Consider the following 17,082-nt stretch of genomic DNA (forward strand, 5'->3'; position numbering starts at 1 on the left):
AGGTGACACCGCTGGGCCTCCCTGAGGCGGGGCAGGTCAGCACGGAGCCGATCCTTAACCCGGAGAACACACCGTGTCCCCGCGACCCAGCGGGAGCTGCCCGTGTGCCAGGACTGCCAACGTGAATCGCCCACTGCGGAGGGTCTGGGTGGTGGCTGGAACGTGGGCAGCCAGGTGCGACACGAGCCCTGTGCGGATACGAGGCCCGGCTGTGGGGCTGCGCGGATGTCTGCGCTCTGCATCCACCCATCAGGTTCAAGGTCCTGCAGGCGGCCAGCTCGGGTTACCCCCACGGTCTGCCCGTGTGTCAGCTGGCACGGCGCCCTCCGCACCACGGCCCTCCTTAGAGCCGACAACTCCCTCACACACACACATGCCAGTGAGAAAGACATTTTATTTCTACCTTAGCTGCTACTGGAAATCTTAGACACAGGAGTGGGCGCCCCCTGGTGGAGGAGGGCGGCGTGGCGCGGGTTCGCCACCCAGCGAGTCCCCGTCCCCTCTGGCGCTCGCTGGCGGCTGCGGTCCCTCTTCAGGCCCGCAAAGCCCCCCGCGTGGCTCCGTAGCAGTGACCCCGCGTTCTTGGGCAGAAGCCGCTATGGCGACAAGGTACAAAAAATAAGCATGCAGCCCTTTATTTCGTTTTGCAAAGTCTCTGCTTACAGTTCTGTATATTACATGACTGTTGTACAAATTCACTTATTTACAAAAACACTCGCGCTGTGCAAACTTGGTGCTTCTAAAAACGTCTGGAGAGGCTCCTCCTGCCCAGGCGCCCGACCCTGCCGAGCATGCATAGAAATTCACTTTGGTGTGGGCTCCTCCGTGCCGGCACCTACAGGACTCGGGTTCTGTCTCTATGGATACAGTCACAGAACGGCATCGCGTACACCACCGCACGCTGCGCATTTCACATCCACAACGCAAGAGCGTGGCTGACTCGGTGTCGGAAAACCAAGGAAGGGGTTAGATGCTGCAGACCATGATGAGAGGATCTGTGTTTAAAAAGGAGGGGGAGGAGGGGGAGGAGGGGGAGGGGAGGAGGGAGAGGGGAGGAGGGAGAGTGGGAGGGGAGGAGGGAGAGGGGGAAGGGAGGAGGAGGGAGGAGGAGGGAGGAGGAGGGGGAGGAGGGGGAGAGGGAGCGGGAGGAGGGAGAGAAGGAGGGGGAAGGGGGAGGAGGAGGGAGAGGACAGGGAGGGGGAGAGGAGGAGGGGAGAAGGGAAAGGGGGAGGAGGGAGAGGAGGAGGAGGGAGAGGACGGGGAGGGGGAGAGGAGGAGGGGAGTGGAGGAGGGGAGGAGGGAAAGGGGGAGGAGGGAGAGGAGGAGGAGGGAGAGGACGGAGAGGGGGAGAGGAGGAGGGGGAGGGGAGTGGAGGAGGGAGAGGACGGGGGAGGGGGAGGAGGAGGAAGAGGGGGAGGGGGAGGAGAGGGAGTGGGGGGAGGGGGAGAAGGGGGAAAGGGAGCGGGAGGAGGAGGGAGGAGGAGGGAGGAGGAGGGGGAGGAGGGGGAGAGGGAGCGGGAGGAGGGGAGGAGGGAGAGAAGGAGGGGGAAGGGGGAGGAGGAGGGAGAGGACAGGGAGGGGGAGAGGAGGAGGGGAGGAGGGAAAGGGGGAGGAGGGAGAGGAGGAGGAGGGAGAGAACGGGGAGGGGGAGAGGAGGAGGGGAGTGGAGGAGGGAGAGGACGGGGGAGGGGGAGGAGGGGGAGAGGGAGAGGAGGAGGGGGAAGAGGGGAAGAGGGGGACAGGGAGCAGGAGGCGGGAGAGGACGGGACGGGGAGAGGAGGAGGGGGAGGAGGGGAGGGGAGGAAGCGAGAGGGAAGCGGGCAGCAAGCGGAGCGCACGGCCCCCGGCCAGCGTCCCCAGCGCCCTCTCCAAGGCGCCCACGGCAGCCCGCCCGCTCGGCGTGGAGCGCAGGGCAGGTGCGTGTACGATGCTCCAGTATCAAAATGTCTTGGCAAAAAAGATCTCGAAAGGAACCATGAAGTTCTGACAAAAATAGAAATCTGTAATAAAGCTCTAACACTAAAATAAAAGGAACTTCCGTAGACTGTTTCACGCTTTGTATAGTCACACTCGGGCACCTCTGATGGCTTCCAGTCTCCGATGGGAAACATAGTTTCATACAAAACACGCGCGATGCCGGCTTCACGCTGCTTCACACGCCTGGCGCGCGTCTTCGGGTCTCTCTCGCACGCACGCACGCACGCACGCACCTGCGCCTCACCCTCCCCGGCGACAGACACACGCTCACTTCACGGGGGCACTGGCACGGACGGGCAACACGCGGAATCACGACAGCGACCGGGTGGAGAGGCGGGCGGCGGCTGCGGGCTCCGTGCTCCCGGCCCGGCGCCCCGGACTAGGCGCTCTCCTTGGCGGCGACGGGCGCGGTCTTGCTGGAACCTCCGTTCTGCGCCTTGTAGCCGGCAAGGCCAGGGCCCAGCAGCGTCCGGGCGCCCTTGGCGCCGTGACTCAGGGAGGGGGGGGAGGCGGGGGAGGCGGAGGGCGCGGGAGGGGCGGCGCGGCCGTTGTGAGTCTGCGGGGGCAGCGGCAGGTGCTGGCCTTTCCCTGCGTGCGCCAACTTGGAGGCGCCGTTAGAGGCGGAGGGGATGAGGGAGGCGGCGGGGGCGGGCCGTCCTGCGGAGGGGCTGAGAGGGTTAGAAGCGGCCGATGGCTTAGGAGCGGGCGCGTTAGGGAGGCTGGAGCCGTCACCGCTAGAGGGGAGAGAACCGCTTTTCCCAGAGCTGGGGGACAGGGCAGGGATCTTAGAGGCAGGCAAGGAGGGAGAGGTAGGCTTAAAGTCCCCACCAGCTTTCTTAGCACTTCCATTGGCCTGCAAACAGAGACGGCGGGGGAGGGGGAGACAGGGTCAGAAGCCGGCCGCGAGCCCCTCACAGGGACAGCACGGCCCGCCCGGGAGCCACTCACAGACACACCACCACCGTGTCCAGGCCTGAGCTGTCTGTGCCGTGCACCTGCCAGAGCCCCCTCCCCCCAGGTGCACAGCACAGGGAGCCGAGAACCGGCGCCCCCCACCCCCCCGGCAGAGTTAAGGCGCTGCTGACTCAAGGACGTTAGTGTGGGACCGAGGGCCGCGTGCGCACAGCTGGGCTTGTCTCTCCCTGGTGTCCTGGTCGCACGCTCAGGGCAAAGCCAGCGGGCCTGGCAGCGCGCGCACAGTTAAAACGTGGAGTCGCCAACGTCAAGGCTGTCTCGTCGCGAGCGTGCAAGAGCGTGGAGAGGGCTCCAACAGCGGCTGCTAGCCCTGCCTCGTGCCCACCCGAGCCCGCCGGCCGCCGGCCGCACTGCTCTACGCTACGGCTTGCTGAACCGCGATAGTGTCCGTCCAAGTTGGGGGTTAAGGCAAAACTACCTGGCGGTACTGGCGCGGGTCCTGCAGCTTGGACGGCTTGCCGGCTTTGTCCAGGCTCCCGGGTCTGCTCTTGGAAGTCAGGGGCACTGGCATTCTGCTGGTCTGGGGGGTCCCGCCGGAGCCCTGCGGGAAAGAGCGGCGAGACGGGGGAAGGGGAGAGTATGAGCGCCTTGTCCCGGAGGCTGCCCTACTGTGTGCTGAGAAGCCCGAGGTGCAGAGCCCCCGCCCGGCATGCAGGAGAGACGGAGGAGACACCGACTGGGGTTAATCGGAAGAACCAGACAGAATCCACCGCTCACTACTGATCCAACGGATTTTAATGTGAGTACCAGAGCAATCGTCCATCTCCACAGCACACGGCGGACCCAGCACCCTGGCGTGTCCCCGACACCGCTCAGCCGCAGGTGCACACACACTCGATTAGCTGTTAGACACCTAAGGCCGCTGGACTGGCAGGTGGGGAGACAGCAGGACAGACGGGGCCTCGCGGCGCACAGACAACACCAGCACCAGCACCCACAACCACGCGAGCTGCCCGCTAGGAAGCGACTGAATCACCAGACACCTTCTGCTAAGGGCAATTATTGGCAGATTTAGGAAAGCGGCTGCCGCTTCGCTCCACGCCAGACCACGGTACCTTACGCGGAGCTGGCGGTACTGGCGTGGGGGGCTCTGGGGCAGTGGGCACGTCATCCCGCACTAGCAGGGTGTGGGGAGGGGGCCCGTGGGCCGCGTGGGCGGAGTCGGCGAGGGCTCGGGGGCTCATCTCGCTGATGGTGTTTTCCAGCTGTTTGATGGTCTGCTCCAGGCTGTCCAAGGTCCGGTAGGTGTTCTTCCGGATCTCCTCGGTCCGTGAGCTCTGGGCCGGGCCCTCGAGCGCCCCCTCGGGCTGCGAGCTGGGGATTTCGAAGCGCCGGGCTTCCTTGTGCTGCTTCAGGGTGCCGTCTTCCTCCTCCTCCTCGTACACCACCACCTGCAGCGTCTTCTTCCCTGTTCTGGTGCCGGTGCGGATCGCCTGCGTGAGCGCGGCCAGCTGCTTTTTGGGGAACTTGAATTTGAACTTCTTCTTGGGGCTGTCAAACTGCTCGTCGGCTGCATCGCCCCTGCCCTCGGGACTCAGAGCGTCTCCCGGGCCCGACTCGTTCAGGTCGGCTTTCCTGGGGGCCCTGCTCCCTGCCACCAGCGGCGAGGGCAGCGGGAACGGGCTCTCGGCGGGCTGTGCTGTCCCCAGAGTGCCTGAGGCCACCGTGGAGGCAGGCCCGGGGGCGGAACTGCTCTGGACGGGGTCCCCATTCTCCTCCTCTTCCTCCTCCTCTATCTTCTCCTCTGTCATCATTCTCTCCAACTCCTCGTCGCATTCCTCGAAAATGGTGGACAGCCTCTTGTAGGCAGAGCGGATGTCCATGGGCTCGTCGAAGATGATGATGACGGGCTTCCTGTCCAGGCACACGACGGGCTCCTCGGGCCCCGGCCCCTCCCGCCTGCCGTCGATGGTCACCGTCTGCACCTCCTCCCCCTTGCGGCTCACGATGTCCTGCACCTCGCCGCTGGACAGCGCCTGCACGGCCGTCCTGGTGATCATGAAGGCGATGTTGCCCTCGCTCGGGGGGCCCGGGGTCGGGTCCCCGTTCTCGGCGGGTGGCACGGGCACGTGCCTGGCCCCTTTGGGTCTGAGGACAACTTGGCCCACCCCTGTCGGCGGCGCCTCCAGGCCTGGGGCTTGAGCCAGCTCTGTCGCTGGGGTCAGGGAGGGAACGTGGGCCCTTCCTGTGTGCTCCCCTCGTTCTTGCTCTCTCTCCTGGGTCTTTCCGTAGTTCTGAGGCTCCAGGCCCGGCGTGGGGAGCTGCGGCCCTGCCACGGCCGGTCGTTTGCTTCGCTCGTCTTCTAATGAGCTCACGCTGGAGACGCTGAGACTGGCCTCCACCGCGCGTTTCTGGAAGTTTCTAGCGTCACCGGGTATGGAGCTCTCCTTCCCCGACACGTCGGGTTTGGATTCTGCAGCTGTGGACGCATCAGGAACACCGTTCTTGCCTGTGTCCCGGCTGGGGGCGCCACCAGGGCTCAGAGCCCCTGCCGCGACCTGAGAGGGAGGGGAGCGGGGAGGGAAACCACACACGTTAGTCGGATGCGGCTGCCAGGCTGGGAATTCATGTGCACGGCTAGCAGGTGCAGCACGGGCCTGAGGGGCTCACCTGTGGCGAGGCCGTGTGGGGGCCGTGCGGGCGCGCAAGCTCAGATTTCCACGCGTCTTCATGGGGAAGCTCCGAGCTCTGGCAGAACAGTGCAGGACACGTTACGGCACGGGCCACCCCTCACCGTGCTCTCCCACTAAGCGCCTCCTGTAATCACACTTCCGAAGCCCGTGGGCCAGGCGCCCTCTGAACACGTGGGGGTGAGGCCGACTGCTCTGCCTGCCTGGCAGCGCTTTGTCCGCCAGCTGCAGGAAATGCCCTGGGTTTGCGCACACGGAAACCTCAATGAGGGAACTACAGGTCGGGGGCGGCCTGGGCGCGAGGAGAAAGACAGACGGGCCGGCCCACTGCGGCTCAGCCTCTGTGGGACACCTTGGCAGGAGCCCAGCACCGCGGGGAGGTGCCTGTGCGGGCTGTGCTTGGCTGTGGCACTGGGGGCCGTGTCTCCTCGTCTGTGAACTGAGGATCTCCACGGGGGGGTGGGGTTGACACCCCTCCCAGCAGGGATCTCAGTCCTGTCTCTGCCTCCATTAAGGAACCTGTGCACGAACACTTCCGAGACGTGGGCTGCGGTCCCCTGGGATGAGCAAAGCAAGCACCGGAACTTAAAGTGCCAGCATCAAGATGACCTCCTGACGCGGCTCAGCCACGAGGACCCGGTCCAGACTCAGGGCGGCCACGCCGCCGCGGCGGGATCTGAGCCTAAGGCTGCGTGTCAGGGCTCCGCTGTTATCCTCCCCACGCGGATGCGGAGCGAAGACGTGTCCGAGGCCTCGGGCTGAGCAGCCAGCAGCGCGGCCCCTCCCTGCCCTGGCCCGCCGTGCCAGCCCGGCCTTGTCCCTGCTGGCCTTCCTGCTGTGGAAGCCCAGGCACAAAGGGCGACAGTAGCAGGACAGGGCCCAGCCCAGGGAGGCCGTTCAGTGGAGCACGGCGCAGCGACCCAGGCTGAGCGCAAGTGAACCCAGAGCGCTCGCATGGTCCCGGTGAACACGGGAGGAACGCTCATTCACAGCCAGCAGTAACGCACAGAACCCAGGCCGTGTCCATCCCGAGGAAACACCCGCGAGCACCAGGAGCGGGAGCCACCCAGCGCCTCCTGCTACACGTCCCCTGGGCTCCCCTCCTCCCACCCACTCCAACCCCAGCAAAGCCCGCACACAGTGCACGGCTCGGCCGCACAGCTTAACCACTTTCTTTGGTGCCGCTTTAAATTCAGATGGTAGCACAAGCGGCGCAATCAAGGACGTTTGGCCCCACGCTTCAACTCCACACACAGATCGGGCCCATTCTGCTGGGAACGGACCCTCGTGTGAGGAGAAACTAGGGCTGGCGCCTGCCCTTGTCAATCACAGGGTGTGTGCACCCGCCGTCAACTATCCTGAGGGTCTCCCTGCCATGTGTGTGTTTTAGCAGGGATCCGGTCCCAGGACCACTCCAGTGGAAGGTCGCTGGGTCTGGGTGTCACGTGGTCTTTCACTTCGGTCACTGGGCTAGAGGTCGCATCCACCCATCAAAGCAGACACCCCGATTTCACCCGGAGAACTCGGCCACCTCTGCAGGCAAGCCGACACGCTCTCCTGGGCTTCGCAGCTCGAGCAGCGTGGACGATGGTTATGGCTCGCTCTTATCTGCTCGCAGGTCCCGAGGGTGGGGGTGCTGGAAAGCGGAGGAGCACACGCAACAGACCCCCGCGTAGAGACAAACCTGCGTCACAGCGAGGCACGGGGCTGGGCCTTCCAGGTGACGTGAGAAGGGTTTCAAGGGGACACCTGACTTACGGAGGGCAGCTGGGCAGCCCAGGAAGAGGTTAATAAAGGCAAAACTAGGGGACGAGTGAAGAGTGCCCGTCACTCGGTGAGACCTGCACCTGCTGTGGGCTGAGATCCATGAGACCCAAGGGGTCTGGTGTGCGAATGGGAGAGCGGGGGTCAGCTCGCCGCTCTGGCCAGAGTGCAGTCTGCGACACCCAGCCGTCGTCTCCAGGGGCATCTCCCCAGTTCCCAGCAGGGTTTCAGACAGAAAGGGGCCCTCCAAGCATTGGTCCTCAAAGGCCCCCTAAGCAATCCCACACGCTGGACGGACAAGCAGTACGTCCCCAGCGTCACAGGCTCACTTCTAACTGGGAGGAGGTCTGCAAGGCAAGGACTGGTCAGCAGCAATCTGATGAGCTCTCCCAGGCCTAGGCAGGCCCTCCTCCCCAACTACGGGCCTCGTGTCAGTTACACGGCAGGTGCAGGGCCCCAAGGGCTGTGATGCTGTGAGCCCAGGACTGACTCTGACAGGCTGGTGGTGTCAGGGTGGCCCACCCACAGGGCGCCCCTGGATCTTCCTCACCAAGCTTCCTGCGAGCCCAGGCCCCCACTGCCTTGCCTTTATCGGAGGGAAGCGGGCTCTCTGCGTTGTTAAGCGGCAGTACCTGGGGAGAAACGCTAGGGCCCGAGTGGGTCGCCAGCAGCCTGTCTCCTGAGATTCAGAGGCTTGCTTCCAACAAGCTTCTACTCCCGCTCCAGTCAAGCTCCAGCCCCCCTTCACGGAGAGACCAGCCCAGCGGTGCGTAGGGAACGTGGCAGACCGTGCCTCGGAACCCGGGCGTCCGTGTGGAAGCCACCAGTGTATCCGCACCAAGACGATGCCGAAGGCCCACTTTAAAGACTGCCAGAGGGGGCGAGGATGTGGGCAGCCTCCCCAGGCAGGTGCTGAGCACTCCTGCTTCCGTGAGAACGCGCCCAGGAAGGAAGGCAGGTGTTCCCGTCACTTGTCCTTCCTCAACATAAAGCTTTCCCCTGTTTTTAAACACGGATTTGTTTTCTGGTCCGTGTGCACCGTCTTCCGGAGCTACTCTGATTTGAGGGGCGGGGACTCTCTAGAGGGGAAGGTACTGTCTACAGTACGCTCTCTGGAAGCCTGAGCCACACGTCGCTCACCTCCACGGAAACCTGTGTCTCTGTTCATTAGCAAAGAGGAGGGAGAGAGAGAGAGAGGGGGAAGGCCCGGTGGGGAGAGCTGTGTTAGTGCTGGGCGAGGAGGGGAGGGCCGTGGGCCGGTGGCACGCGTGTCACTGCCTCGTTACCTTTCTCTCCTTGGCTGGGGCTGTGGCGCCCGGCCTAGTGTCAGCCCGGGGCTGCTCAGCGAAACTGTTTGAGTTTACATCCATAAAGGAACACTTCTGGAAGGCCTGAGGAATTAAAATACTGAGGTTAACAGGGATCTGAGTGTACCGGCGGGGCAGGGATGCAGGGAGAACTGCAGAAGCGTGGGAGGCAGGACCCCGCTCCCCCGGCCTCACCGGGGCCAGGCCGACACGGGGGGCTGAGCCCTGGGGAGAGGCCCCGGCTTGTCTGGGCCTCCCCAGATCGCATGGACAGAGAGCAGGACACGCTTCCTTCACACTGGGTGACCCTGACCTGCACGCTTGGGGGCCGTGCTGCCTGCTTTGCCCTCTACACCGTGTTGAATGTGTGAAAGCTGTCTTCCTGGTTTTTTCCTTTAGACCAGCCTGACTGACATTACAGGAAGAAGGCCCACAGAGACTTCAGCCTTTCATCCCTGAACGCGTGCAGTGTTTCCCTCTGAAATGAAATGGCAACAGGTGCTATCATGCCCTGCGGTGTATGAGGGACTTCAAAAAGTTTGCAGAAAAAACAGAATTCAAAGGTTAGTTTAGTCTTGTGTAAGAAAACTGTGAAATTGGGGCCAACGCTGTGGTGCAGTGAGCTAAGTCACTGTCTGTGATGCCAGCATCCCATATGGGCCCTGGTTTGAGTCCTGGCTGCTCCACTTCTGATCCAGTTCCCTGCTAACGCACCCAAGAAGGCAGACGATGGCCCAAGGGCCTGGGCCCCTGCCACACATGTGGGGGACCTGGAGGAAGCTCCTGGTTTCTGGCTTCAGCCTAAGCCCTGGCCACTGTAGCCATCTGGGGAATGAACCAGCGGATCTCACTGTACCTTTCAAATAAATAATCAATCTTAAAAAAAAAAAAAAACTGAAATCCATGCCTAGTTTTTCATATTACGTATTTTTCCTGAACTTTTTATTTGAAAGGAAGAGAGGGCAAGAGAGAGAGGCCCTATCACCTCTCCCCCAGAGTCTGCACTGTCTGGGGATGGGCCAAGGCCAATGTGCCGGGAGCAGGAACTCAATCAAGGTCTGACACGTGGGTAGCAGGGCCCCAACCACTTGCGCCACCACCCCTGCCCCCAGGGTCTACACTGGCGGGGAGTGGATTCAGACGCGGAGCCAGGAATCGAACTCCAGTGCTCTGCCGTGGGATATGGACGTCTTAACCACCAGACCAGCGCTCACCCACAGGAACGTTCTGGAGTGCCCTGGTGTTTAGGATAAGGAGATGCTCGCTAGTGCCCAGGTGGTTCTTGGTAGCCAAGGAGTTGCGTTAAGCCCTGGAGGTTTGTCTCTGGACACCACCGAGCCATGACCGGAACAGCCACGGGCTGGCTCCTGTGAACACCGAGACTGGAAGGCAAATTTTCCGGGCCGGCGGGATGCAGACTACGAATGAATGACTGAATATGTCTCTGTTGGGTCTATAGGGCTCACAGGGAAGTGGGTGTCCAGAGCGCGTCTAGATGCTGTGGCTGTGAGACCAGGAGAGACAGGGACCCGGGGACTCGGGTTCATGGAGCCCAATGTTCTCTCCTGGGCTGCTAATCACCTCGGAGAGAGAATGCTGTCCGCAAGGCCTCCTACCCCTGCTGGAAAGGGTTCTGCACACCCCACCCCCTTCTCAGGGTGACTCTCATGTGCTGCCAGGAGTAAAACCATGGCTCTGCTGGCTCATCCTAACGGCCACTGTCACTTAGAACCGCAGGCAGACTGGGATGCATGGCCACCCTAAGTGGACACACGGCGCTGGACACAGAATCTGAATGGAGCGCATGACAGGGCATTCCCATGCCCGGCCATTGCTCTAGGACTCGGCCCTGCCATGTTGGCTTCCGGGCTGTTCCTAGCACGGGCTGGGCTGGGCTGGGCGTGCTGGGCTCCTCTGCTCGCCCACAGCTGCCCCGGCTACGGCCACGCTCCACGTCCTTTGGGCTCTCAGCTGGAGCTGCAGCCTGTGTCTTCCTCTGACGCCTGGTGACACAGAGCGTGGAGGGAAGCAGGCCCTCGGCTCTCCTGGAGGGGCCGGGCAGCCCCTCGCCCTGCCTCAGGGCACACACAGCCGGAGCAGCTCTGTCGGGCTCTCTGCTGTCACGGGCGGGCGGGGGTGTTATGTCAGCCAGACGGCCTGTCTCCTGGGAAGTGTTCCGTCCAAAGGAGGACCCCAGATCTGGGCCCGATTAATGGTGGGACACAGCTCCACATGGTGAACCGCAGGCGTGGCCCCCCTTCGGGAACAGTCCTGGCTTGTTTATAAGCGCCAAAGACACCAGCTTGATGACCCCAGTGTTCCCACGGGTAAGGCTCTGGAAACAGCGTGGCCGACCACAGGGACGCCCCGCACCAGGCCCCCCCCCCCCCCCCAGCAGCTCTATTTTGGCAGTTACTGCCGTGGAAACGACGTAGGACAGGTGCCGGGAAACGCTGTGTTCTGATCAGTTCCCTTACTGCACAGGGAAGGAAGACCCACGGGCGCGCAGGGAATCACCCGAGGGTTCGTGTACAGGCAGCACGTGCTGGAGTCCCGAGGAGGCCGTGGTCTGACCTTCCGCTTACGGAAACACCCCCCTCCACCCCCCGGAAGTGCGTCCGTCCAACCGACACACGCCGCAGCACGGGGGCTGGAGCTGTGCACGCGTCCTGGGTCAGGCGTGTTCCAGTCACACCCGTGGTCTGAAGGTGAGGTCATTTTCACGTTTAGCACCTTCACCCTACCCTGAGCCCATCCGCAGACCGCAGCAGTGGGTTACAAATGAAACATCTCAAACTACTACCGCTTCTCAAACAGGCACGGGAGCCAGCCAATGAGACGACTGGGCTTCTCAGGAAGCTCGACAAGGGGATGCTGAGCTGAACGGGACCACAGGGGAGCTACAGGAGGCTGGCGCTCCTCGTGTGAATGCCAAAGAGGGGGCCCGTCGGAAGCCAGCTTCCACCAGAGCTCAGCGAGGCTGCACACCCGCTGGGTCCCGCCTGGGCAACCTCTGGCATGAAGCAGACACTCCGGAGACGGAGGGGAAGGCCAGCGAGTGCTACCAGCTGGCGCCAGGAACGTGTGCAACTGCTTCTCCGTAGGAGTCTCAGGGCTGGTCAGTGGGCCGCCCGCTCTCACAGGCCACGCTGGTGCTGCGGGCGCCTGGCTCGGCTCCACCTTGGGCGGGGGCAGCCGCAGCAGGAGACGCACCTGCTCTCTCCGGCCAGCATGTCTGTGAGCACTGGGCAGGGAGTCCCAGACGCCCTGCACGTCATCCACATACCTGCAGCTCTGCCATTATTTTGTCTCCTTCCTCTTCCTCCTCCTCGTCCTTGGGAGACGCAGTGACTGCTGGTGAGGCCGGGGTCCAGGCTGAGGCGGGCTCCTCTGTGGAACACCGGGTGGCTCTGGTCTGTGGGCTCGGTCCGGCGTCCTCGCTGCTCGCCTACGGAGAGTCAAAGCACAGATGCTGGCGTCACGCCAGCCAGGAACCAGCGAGCGGGGGACACGTGGTGCCCACGGCCTACACCGCTGACTGTGCAGCTCTCCCCGTCTAGCAGAGGTCTGCTGTCTGCCCAGTGTTGCGTTTGCACTTGTATGTGCACCAGCTGCCACCCTGCTGTGTGCACTGACAATGCTGGAGACACGGCAACTCTCTCACATCCAGCTCTCTCAACTACTTCCTGAACAGCCTCCCACGCCTGTGTCGGCCCGCCTCGGTGACCGCTGCATCCCCACCTACCCCACACGTGCTGGTCCGATGCCTGCACCCGTGACCTGCCTTTGACCCGGTCGTGGCCTCAGCCAAGACAGGATCCCACCTGGGATCCTAGTGACTGCTCCCCTCCACGGCACCCGCCTGGGTCCACCCAGGTCCCCCGCCGCGCACCTCCCCCATCCAGCCCAGTGTCCGCCTCTCTTCTCTGCCTCGCGCCTGCTCTGAGAGTGACCTCTGGACCTGAAACCAGCATGCCAGACCTTGGCCGTGACGGTCTCCTTCCTGCTGGTGTAGACCACGTCCCCCGACCTCGTGGTGGTGAGCCCGGTTCCTGGCAGGTAGCTTCGCCGAGGGGGCGGGGGAGGAGGGGGTGGTGACTTTCCCCCCTGCTCTGAATTTGGAGAGTCTTCTGGAAAACAGGGTGACATTGCAAACATCACCTCTCTGCGAGATCCCGTCCACGGGTCAGTGTGGGCTGTAACAGTGCCATCCCACGGAAGAATTCCCTGCATGGAGTGATGACTGCGGGTGTAGACCCAGACCCAGAGAGACCCTGCGTGAGCATCCACCTCTACCTCGGTTTCCTCACTTGTCAAATGGGTAGAACAGTAGCACCCTCGGGGCCCGTGTTGTGGCTCAGCGGGTTAAGCTGTGCTTGCAGCGCCAGCATCACCTAAGAGCACCGGTTGGTGTTCCAGCTGCTCCACTTCTTTGTCTTTTTTTTTTTTTTCTTTAGAAGTTTACTTATTTGAAAGAGTTAGAGAGAGAGAGGTACAGAAAGACAGAGAAGTCTTCCATCTGCTGGTTCACTCCCCAGATGGCCACAAAGGCCAGAGCTGCGCGGATCCGAAGTCAGGAGCCAGGAGCTTCTTCCGGGTCTCCCATGTGGGCGTCGAGGCCCACGGACTTGGGCCATCCTCCACTGCCTCCCAGGCCACAGCAGAGAACTGGATCGGAAGAAGAGCAGCCAGGACACCAACTGGTGCCTACATGGGATGCCGGCACTGCAGGCAGCGGCTTTACCCGCGATGTCACAGAGCTGGACCCCTCACCTCCTGCCCAAGATTCTTGAGCAGTGAGACACAGGCCCAGTGACCAGACCCCATCCAGGGGTGGCCCCACAGAGCGCCCTGGGCGTCCACGGGGACCCGGAGCTCACCCGAGAGCTCCAGCTTGTCCACTGTGCCCTCTCCCCTGGGTGGCGGGCCCGGCGCGGGCGGCATCTCCAGGTTTGGAATGGACTTCATGATGTTGGCCTGAGCTTCTTCCAGGAGCTTCTCAAACTCTTTGCCGTTGTAGTGGTCCGGGTTTGGCCTTTTCTCTTCCCATTTCTTTTCAACTTTCTGAAGGGAACCAGCAAGTGAAGAAAGGTTAGGAAAAAAAAAAAAAAAAAAAAAAAAAAAAACAAAGCAAACAAACACGAGAACCCAGAGGAAAGCATGGCCGTGTTGGGGATTCCTGTTGGGGTAGGGGGGGTAGGCGTGGACGGAGGACAGCCTGGGCCCAGGCCCCCCCTCCCTTCTGCTGCCACCTGTGCTGGGACAGGTGCCCTCTGGCCCTGTGACACTCCCAGAGCACTCAGATCAGGGGACGTGGCACACACGCCCGCCAGCACCCGGGTCACGCGCGCCTAGGGGCTGTCTCCCACTACCAACTCTGTTTTCTCCCGTCGTGGGGCTGGGGGCAACACCTGCTAAGAACCGAAAACATCCCAAGGCTCAGCTGCACTTAAGTGAAAGAACTGCCACCGGTTAAGACCCCCGGGGACCCCGGGTTCTCACTTTAAAACGGGGGTGGGGTGGGGGGGGGCATCTAGATTCCGGAGAGTTCTGCAACAGGGAACATAGGAGGAACACATTCCTAAACACCTGCCTACTCTCAAAAACATCTACGCTGTGGCGCAGTGGGTTACGCCTCCGCCCGCAGTGCCGGCATTCCATAGGGGCGCCGGTTCGAGTCCCGGCCGCTCCACTTCCGGTCCCGCTCTCTGCTCTGGCCTGGGAGAGTGGTGGAAGATGGCCCCGGCTGGGACTGGGCGTTCACTGGGCCTGGACCCCAGGTGCTCTGCTCTCGGAGGTGGTCTGGCTAGTGGCATCTTGGGCACTGGGTCCACCGCCGGCCCGGGGGGGGGGGGGGGGACACTTGGCGCTTTTGCTGTCTGGGCGGGGCTGGGGGAGGGGTGGTTACACCTGCAGGGGCTCTCCCAGGCCTGTAGGCTGGGCCTCTCTCCGCGCCCGGAGACCCGAGGCCCCGGGCCCCCAACACCCTGCCCGGGAGGGCGCGGGCCGGCGCTACCTCCACGGCCGCGGCTCTGGTCCTGGCGTCCTCCGCGAGCGGGCCGGGCGGGCTCTGCGCCTGCTGCCCGGTCAGGGGCACCACGTCCGGCTTCGCGTCGCCGCGGGCTGGGCCGCCGGCCTCCTCTGGGCCCCTCAGGACCTCCGCGGCCGTGGCCTTCTCCACCGCCATGTAGTGCGCGGCCTGGGCGGCATCGGCGCCCTTCAGGAGCCCGTCGGTCACATGCCTAGGAGAGAGCACGCGCGCACGCGCAGGTGCGAGGCAGCGTTAGCGGAGACCACTCACTTCCGGTGTCACCCCCTAGCGGGGCCGGCCGGAAATGCTGTTAGAGCAGAGTGTTAGTTCCGGGGTGTGGGTATTCATGGCAACTTCCAGACCCCCTCATGGGGGGTCCCGCAGTTACCCCTGCAGCTGCTTGCTTTGCCCGGTGTGCTGTGGTGCCTGCCGCCATCCCGTCACTGTGCAGGTGCTGGTGCCGTGGTGCGGACAACCTGACCCAACAACACACTCTCTCTCTGCGTGTGGCTTCCATCTGAACCCAGCCCCCGTGGCCCCAGGACACAGTCCTCACCCAGGGCCTCCTGCTGTGTTCCAGATCCTTCTGCTGGGGCTCTCTGGCTGCCTCATCTTCCCACAGGGTCAGCGGTGACCATGACCTTATGTTCAGTCCTCACCCTGCCACGTTTCAGAGTCACGGGAGGCTGTGTGTCCATCCCTGCCCACGGGAAAGACGAGGCCTGGGGGCCAGAGAGTCCTGTGTGTGAGACCAGTTCTACTTGGTCTCACCATCACACCTGGGCATCCCATCTTTCTTTAAAAGCTTTATTATCTATTTATTTGAAAGGCAGAGTGACAGAAAGAGATGGAGGGGGAAACAGAGATCGTTCATCTGCTGGATCACTCAAAATGGCCTCCAGGCACAAGCCAGGATCCCAGAATTCCACTTGGGTCTCCCACGTGGGTGCAGGGGCCCCAGGGTTTAGGCCATCTTCCACTGCTTTCCCATGTTCATTAGCAAGGAGCTGGATCTGAAGTAGAGCAGCTGGGACTCTGTCGCTGATACGGGATGCTGGTGTTTCAAGTGGGGGCTTAACCAGCTGTGTCGCACTCCAGCCCCACCCCATTCCTATTAAAATGCTCTTTCCTAGGCCGGCATTGTGGTGTGGTGGGTCAAGTTGCTGTATGCCCTGCTGTCATATCACATGGGCGCTGGTTTAAGTCCTGGCTGCTCCACTTCTCATCCAGCTCCCTGCTAATGCACCTGGGAAAGCAGCAGAAGATGGCCCAAGTGCTTGGGCCCTTGACATCTTCGTGGGAGACCCGGATAGAGTTCCCGTCTCCTGGGTTCAGCCACTGCAGCCATTTGGAGAGTGAACCTGCAGATGGAAGATCTCTGTTTCTTTCTCCCCCTCTCTCCAATTCTGCCATTCAAATAAGCAAAAATAAATCTTAAAAAAATGCTCTTTCTTCCTTTCTTGATTTGATAAAAGATATCACAAGTCTCTCCTCTGCTCCTCAACTTTATTTCTTGCTCCTTACTTTGCATGTTCAGTGCATTGAATCTCCAAGCCCCGCCCCGCTCTCAGCCCCTCCCTCTGAGTTCAGGCAGGGACCCCCTCTAGCTACGTCTTCTGAACTTCAGCCGACGTCTGCAGTACCCTAGTGGGCACCTCTGTTGGGACGTGGTTCCCGTGTCTCAAGTTCAACATACAGGGACACACGGCTGTGTCTTGGCAAGCCCCCGAGTCTGCTCTGAACTGTGCCTGGTGCCTGCCTTTCCTTCCCCACCACGGTGTGGAACAGGACACGTGCATGACCTCGGGACGTGCGTATTCCCGCCTCGTCCCCTGGGTCCTGATGGCAGCCGAAATGCCCTTCCCATTTCTGTTTATTTCCAGTTATTTAACTGCTGTCCTGCCTCACTCTCCCCACTGGTGGTTTCAGAGACAACACGTCACGTGGCAGTCAACACTGGAGGGAAGGCAGGCACAGAGCTACGTCTTCCACAGGGGCAGAGTTACCTGCCAGGCCGTGGGCTGCCTGTGTTTGCTTAACAAGAGGGGTCCCTCACAAAAGTGCTCCTGGAAACAAACCCTGCCCATGCGTGGACCAGCACAGTGCTAGTGGCCGTGGACTTCTGGAATCTTCTTTTCCAGGGAAGTGCCCGATGAGTCTGTGGTTTCTTTGGGTCCTTTGCTGCATGGTGACCCTGGCTGATGCGGGGGTTCTCCCTCAATGGGGGTGACTGGCTTGGGCCCCTCAAGGAGGACTTGCTTCTCCCTTAATTTAATTAAGACTTGGTTTCAACACCATTTCTTCTGTCCTGAAGCAAAGGAGGCAAACCCACTGTTCAGCCTCAAAACGTTCTTGCAAAAAATCCCTCCTTTATTAAAAAAAAAAAAAGATGTCTACT

The 17,082-nt window shown here is 62.1% G+C and overlaps 1 protein-coding gene across 24 annotated transcripts in view; it reads right to left on the reverse strand.

The window, feature by feature from the left end:
- Window positions 1-619: 619 nt before the first annotated feature.
- Window positions 620-17,082, reverse strand: part of KIAA1217 (KIAA1217 ortholog) — a 659,855-nt gene continuing 643,392 nt past the window's right edge. For 16 of the 24 annotated variants that reach the window (XM_070056129.1, XM_070056127.1, XM_070056128.1 and 13 more), the window contains 9 exons: window positions 14,670-14,895; window positions 13,534-13,717; window positions 12,635-12,783; window positions 11,940-12,101; window positions 8,633-8,737; window positions 5,563-5,640; window positions 4,008-5,450; window positions 3,371-3,493; window positions 620-2,830 (listed from right to left, as the gene is read on the reverse strand). In XM_070056129.1, coding sequence (XP_069912230.1) covers window positions 2,357-2,830; window positions 3,371-3,493; window positions 4,008-5,450; window positions 5,563-5,640; window positions 8,633-8,737; window positions 11,940-12,101; window positions 12,635-12,783; window positions 13,534-13,717; window positions 14,670-14,895 — 2,944 coding nt within the window. In that variant the 3' untranslated portion in view covers window positions 620-2,356. Of the gene's footprint in view, window positions 3,494-4,007; window positions 5,451-5,562; window positions 5,641-8,632; window positions 8,738-11,939; window positions 12,102-12,634; window positions 12,784-13,533; window positions 13,718-14,669; window positions 14,896-17,082 lie in introns of all 24 variants that reach the window. The other 8 variants (XM_070056122.1, XM_051821008.2, XM_070056125.1 and 5 more) reach the window with 7 other exon arrangements.

The sequence above is a fragment of the Oryctolagus cuniculus genome, chromosome 13 (genome assembly GCF_964237555.1).
Source record: "Oryctolagus cuniculus chromosome 13, mOryCun1.1, whole genome shotgun sequence".
In the NCBI taxonomy this organism is placed as follows: Eukaryota; Metazoa; Chordata; class Mammalia; order Lagomorpha; family Leporidae; genus Oryctolagus; species Oryctolagus cuniculus.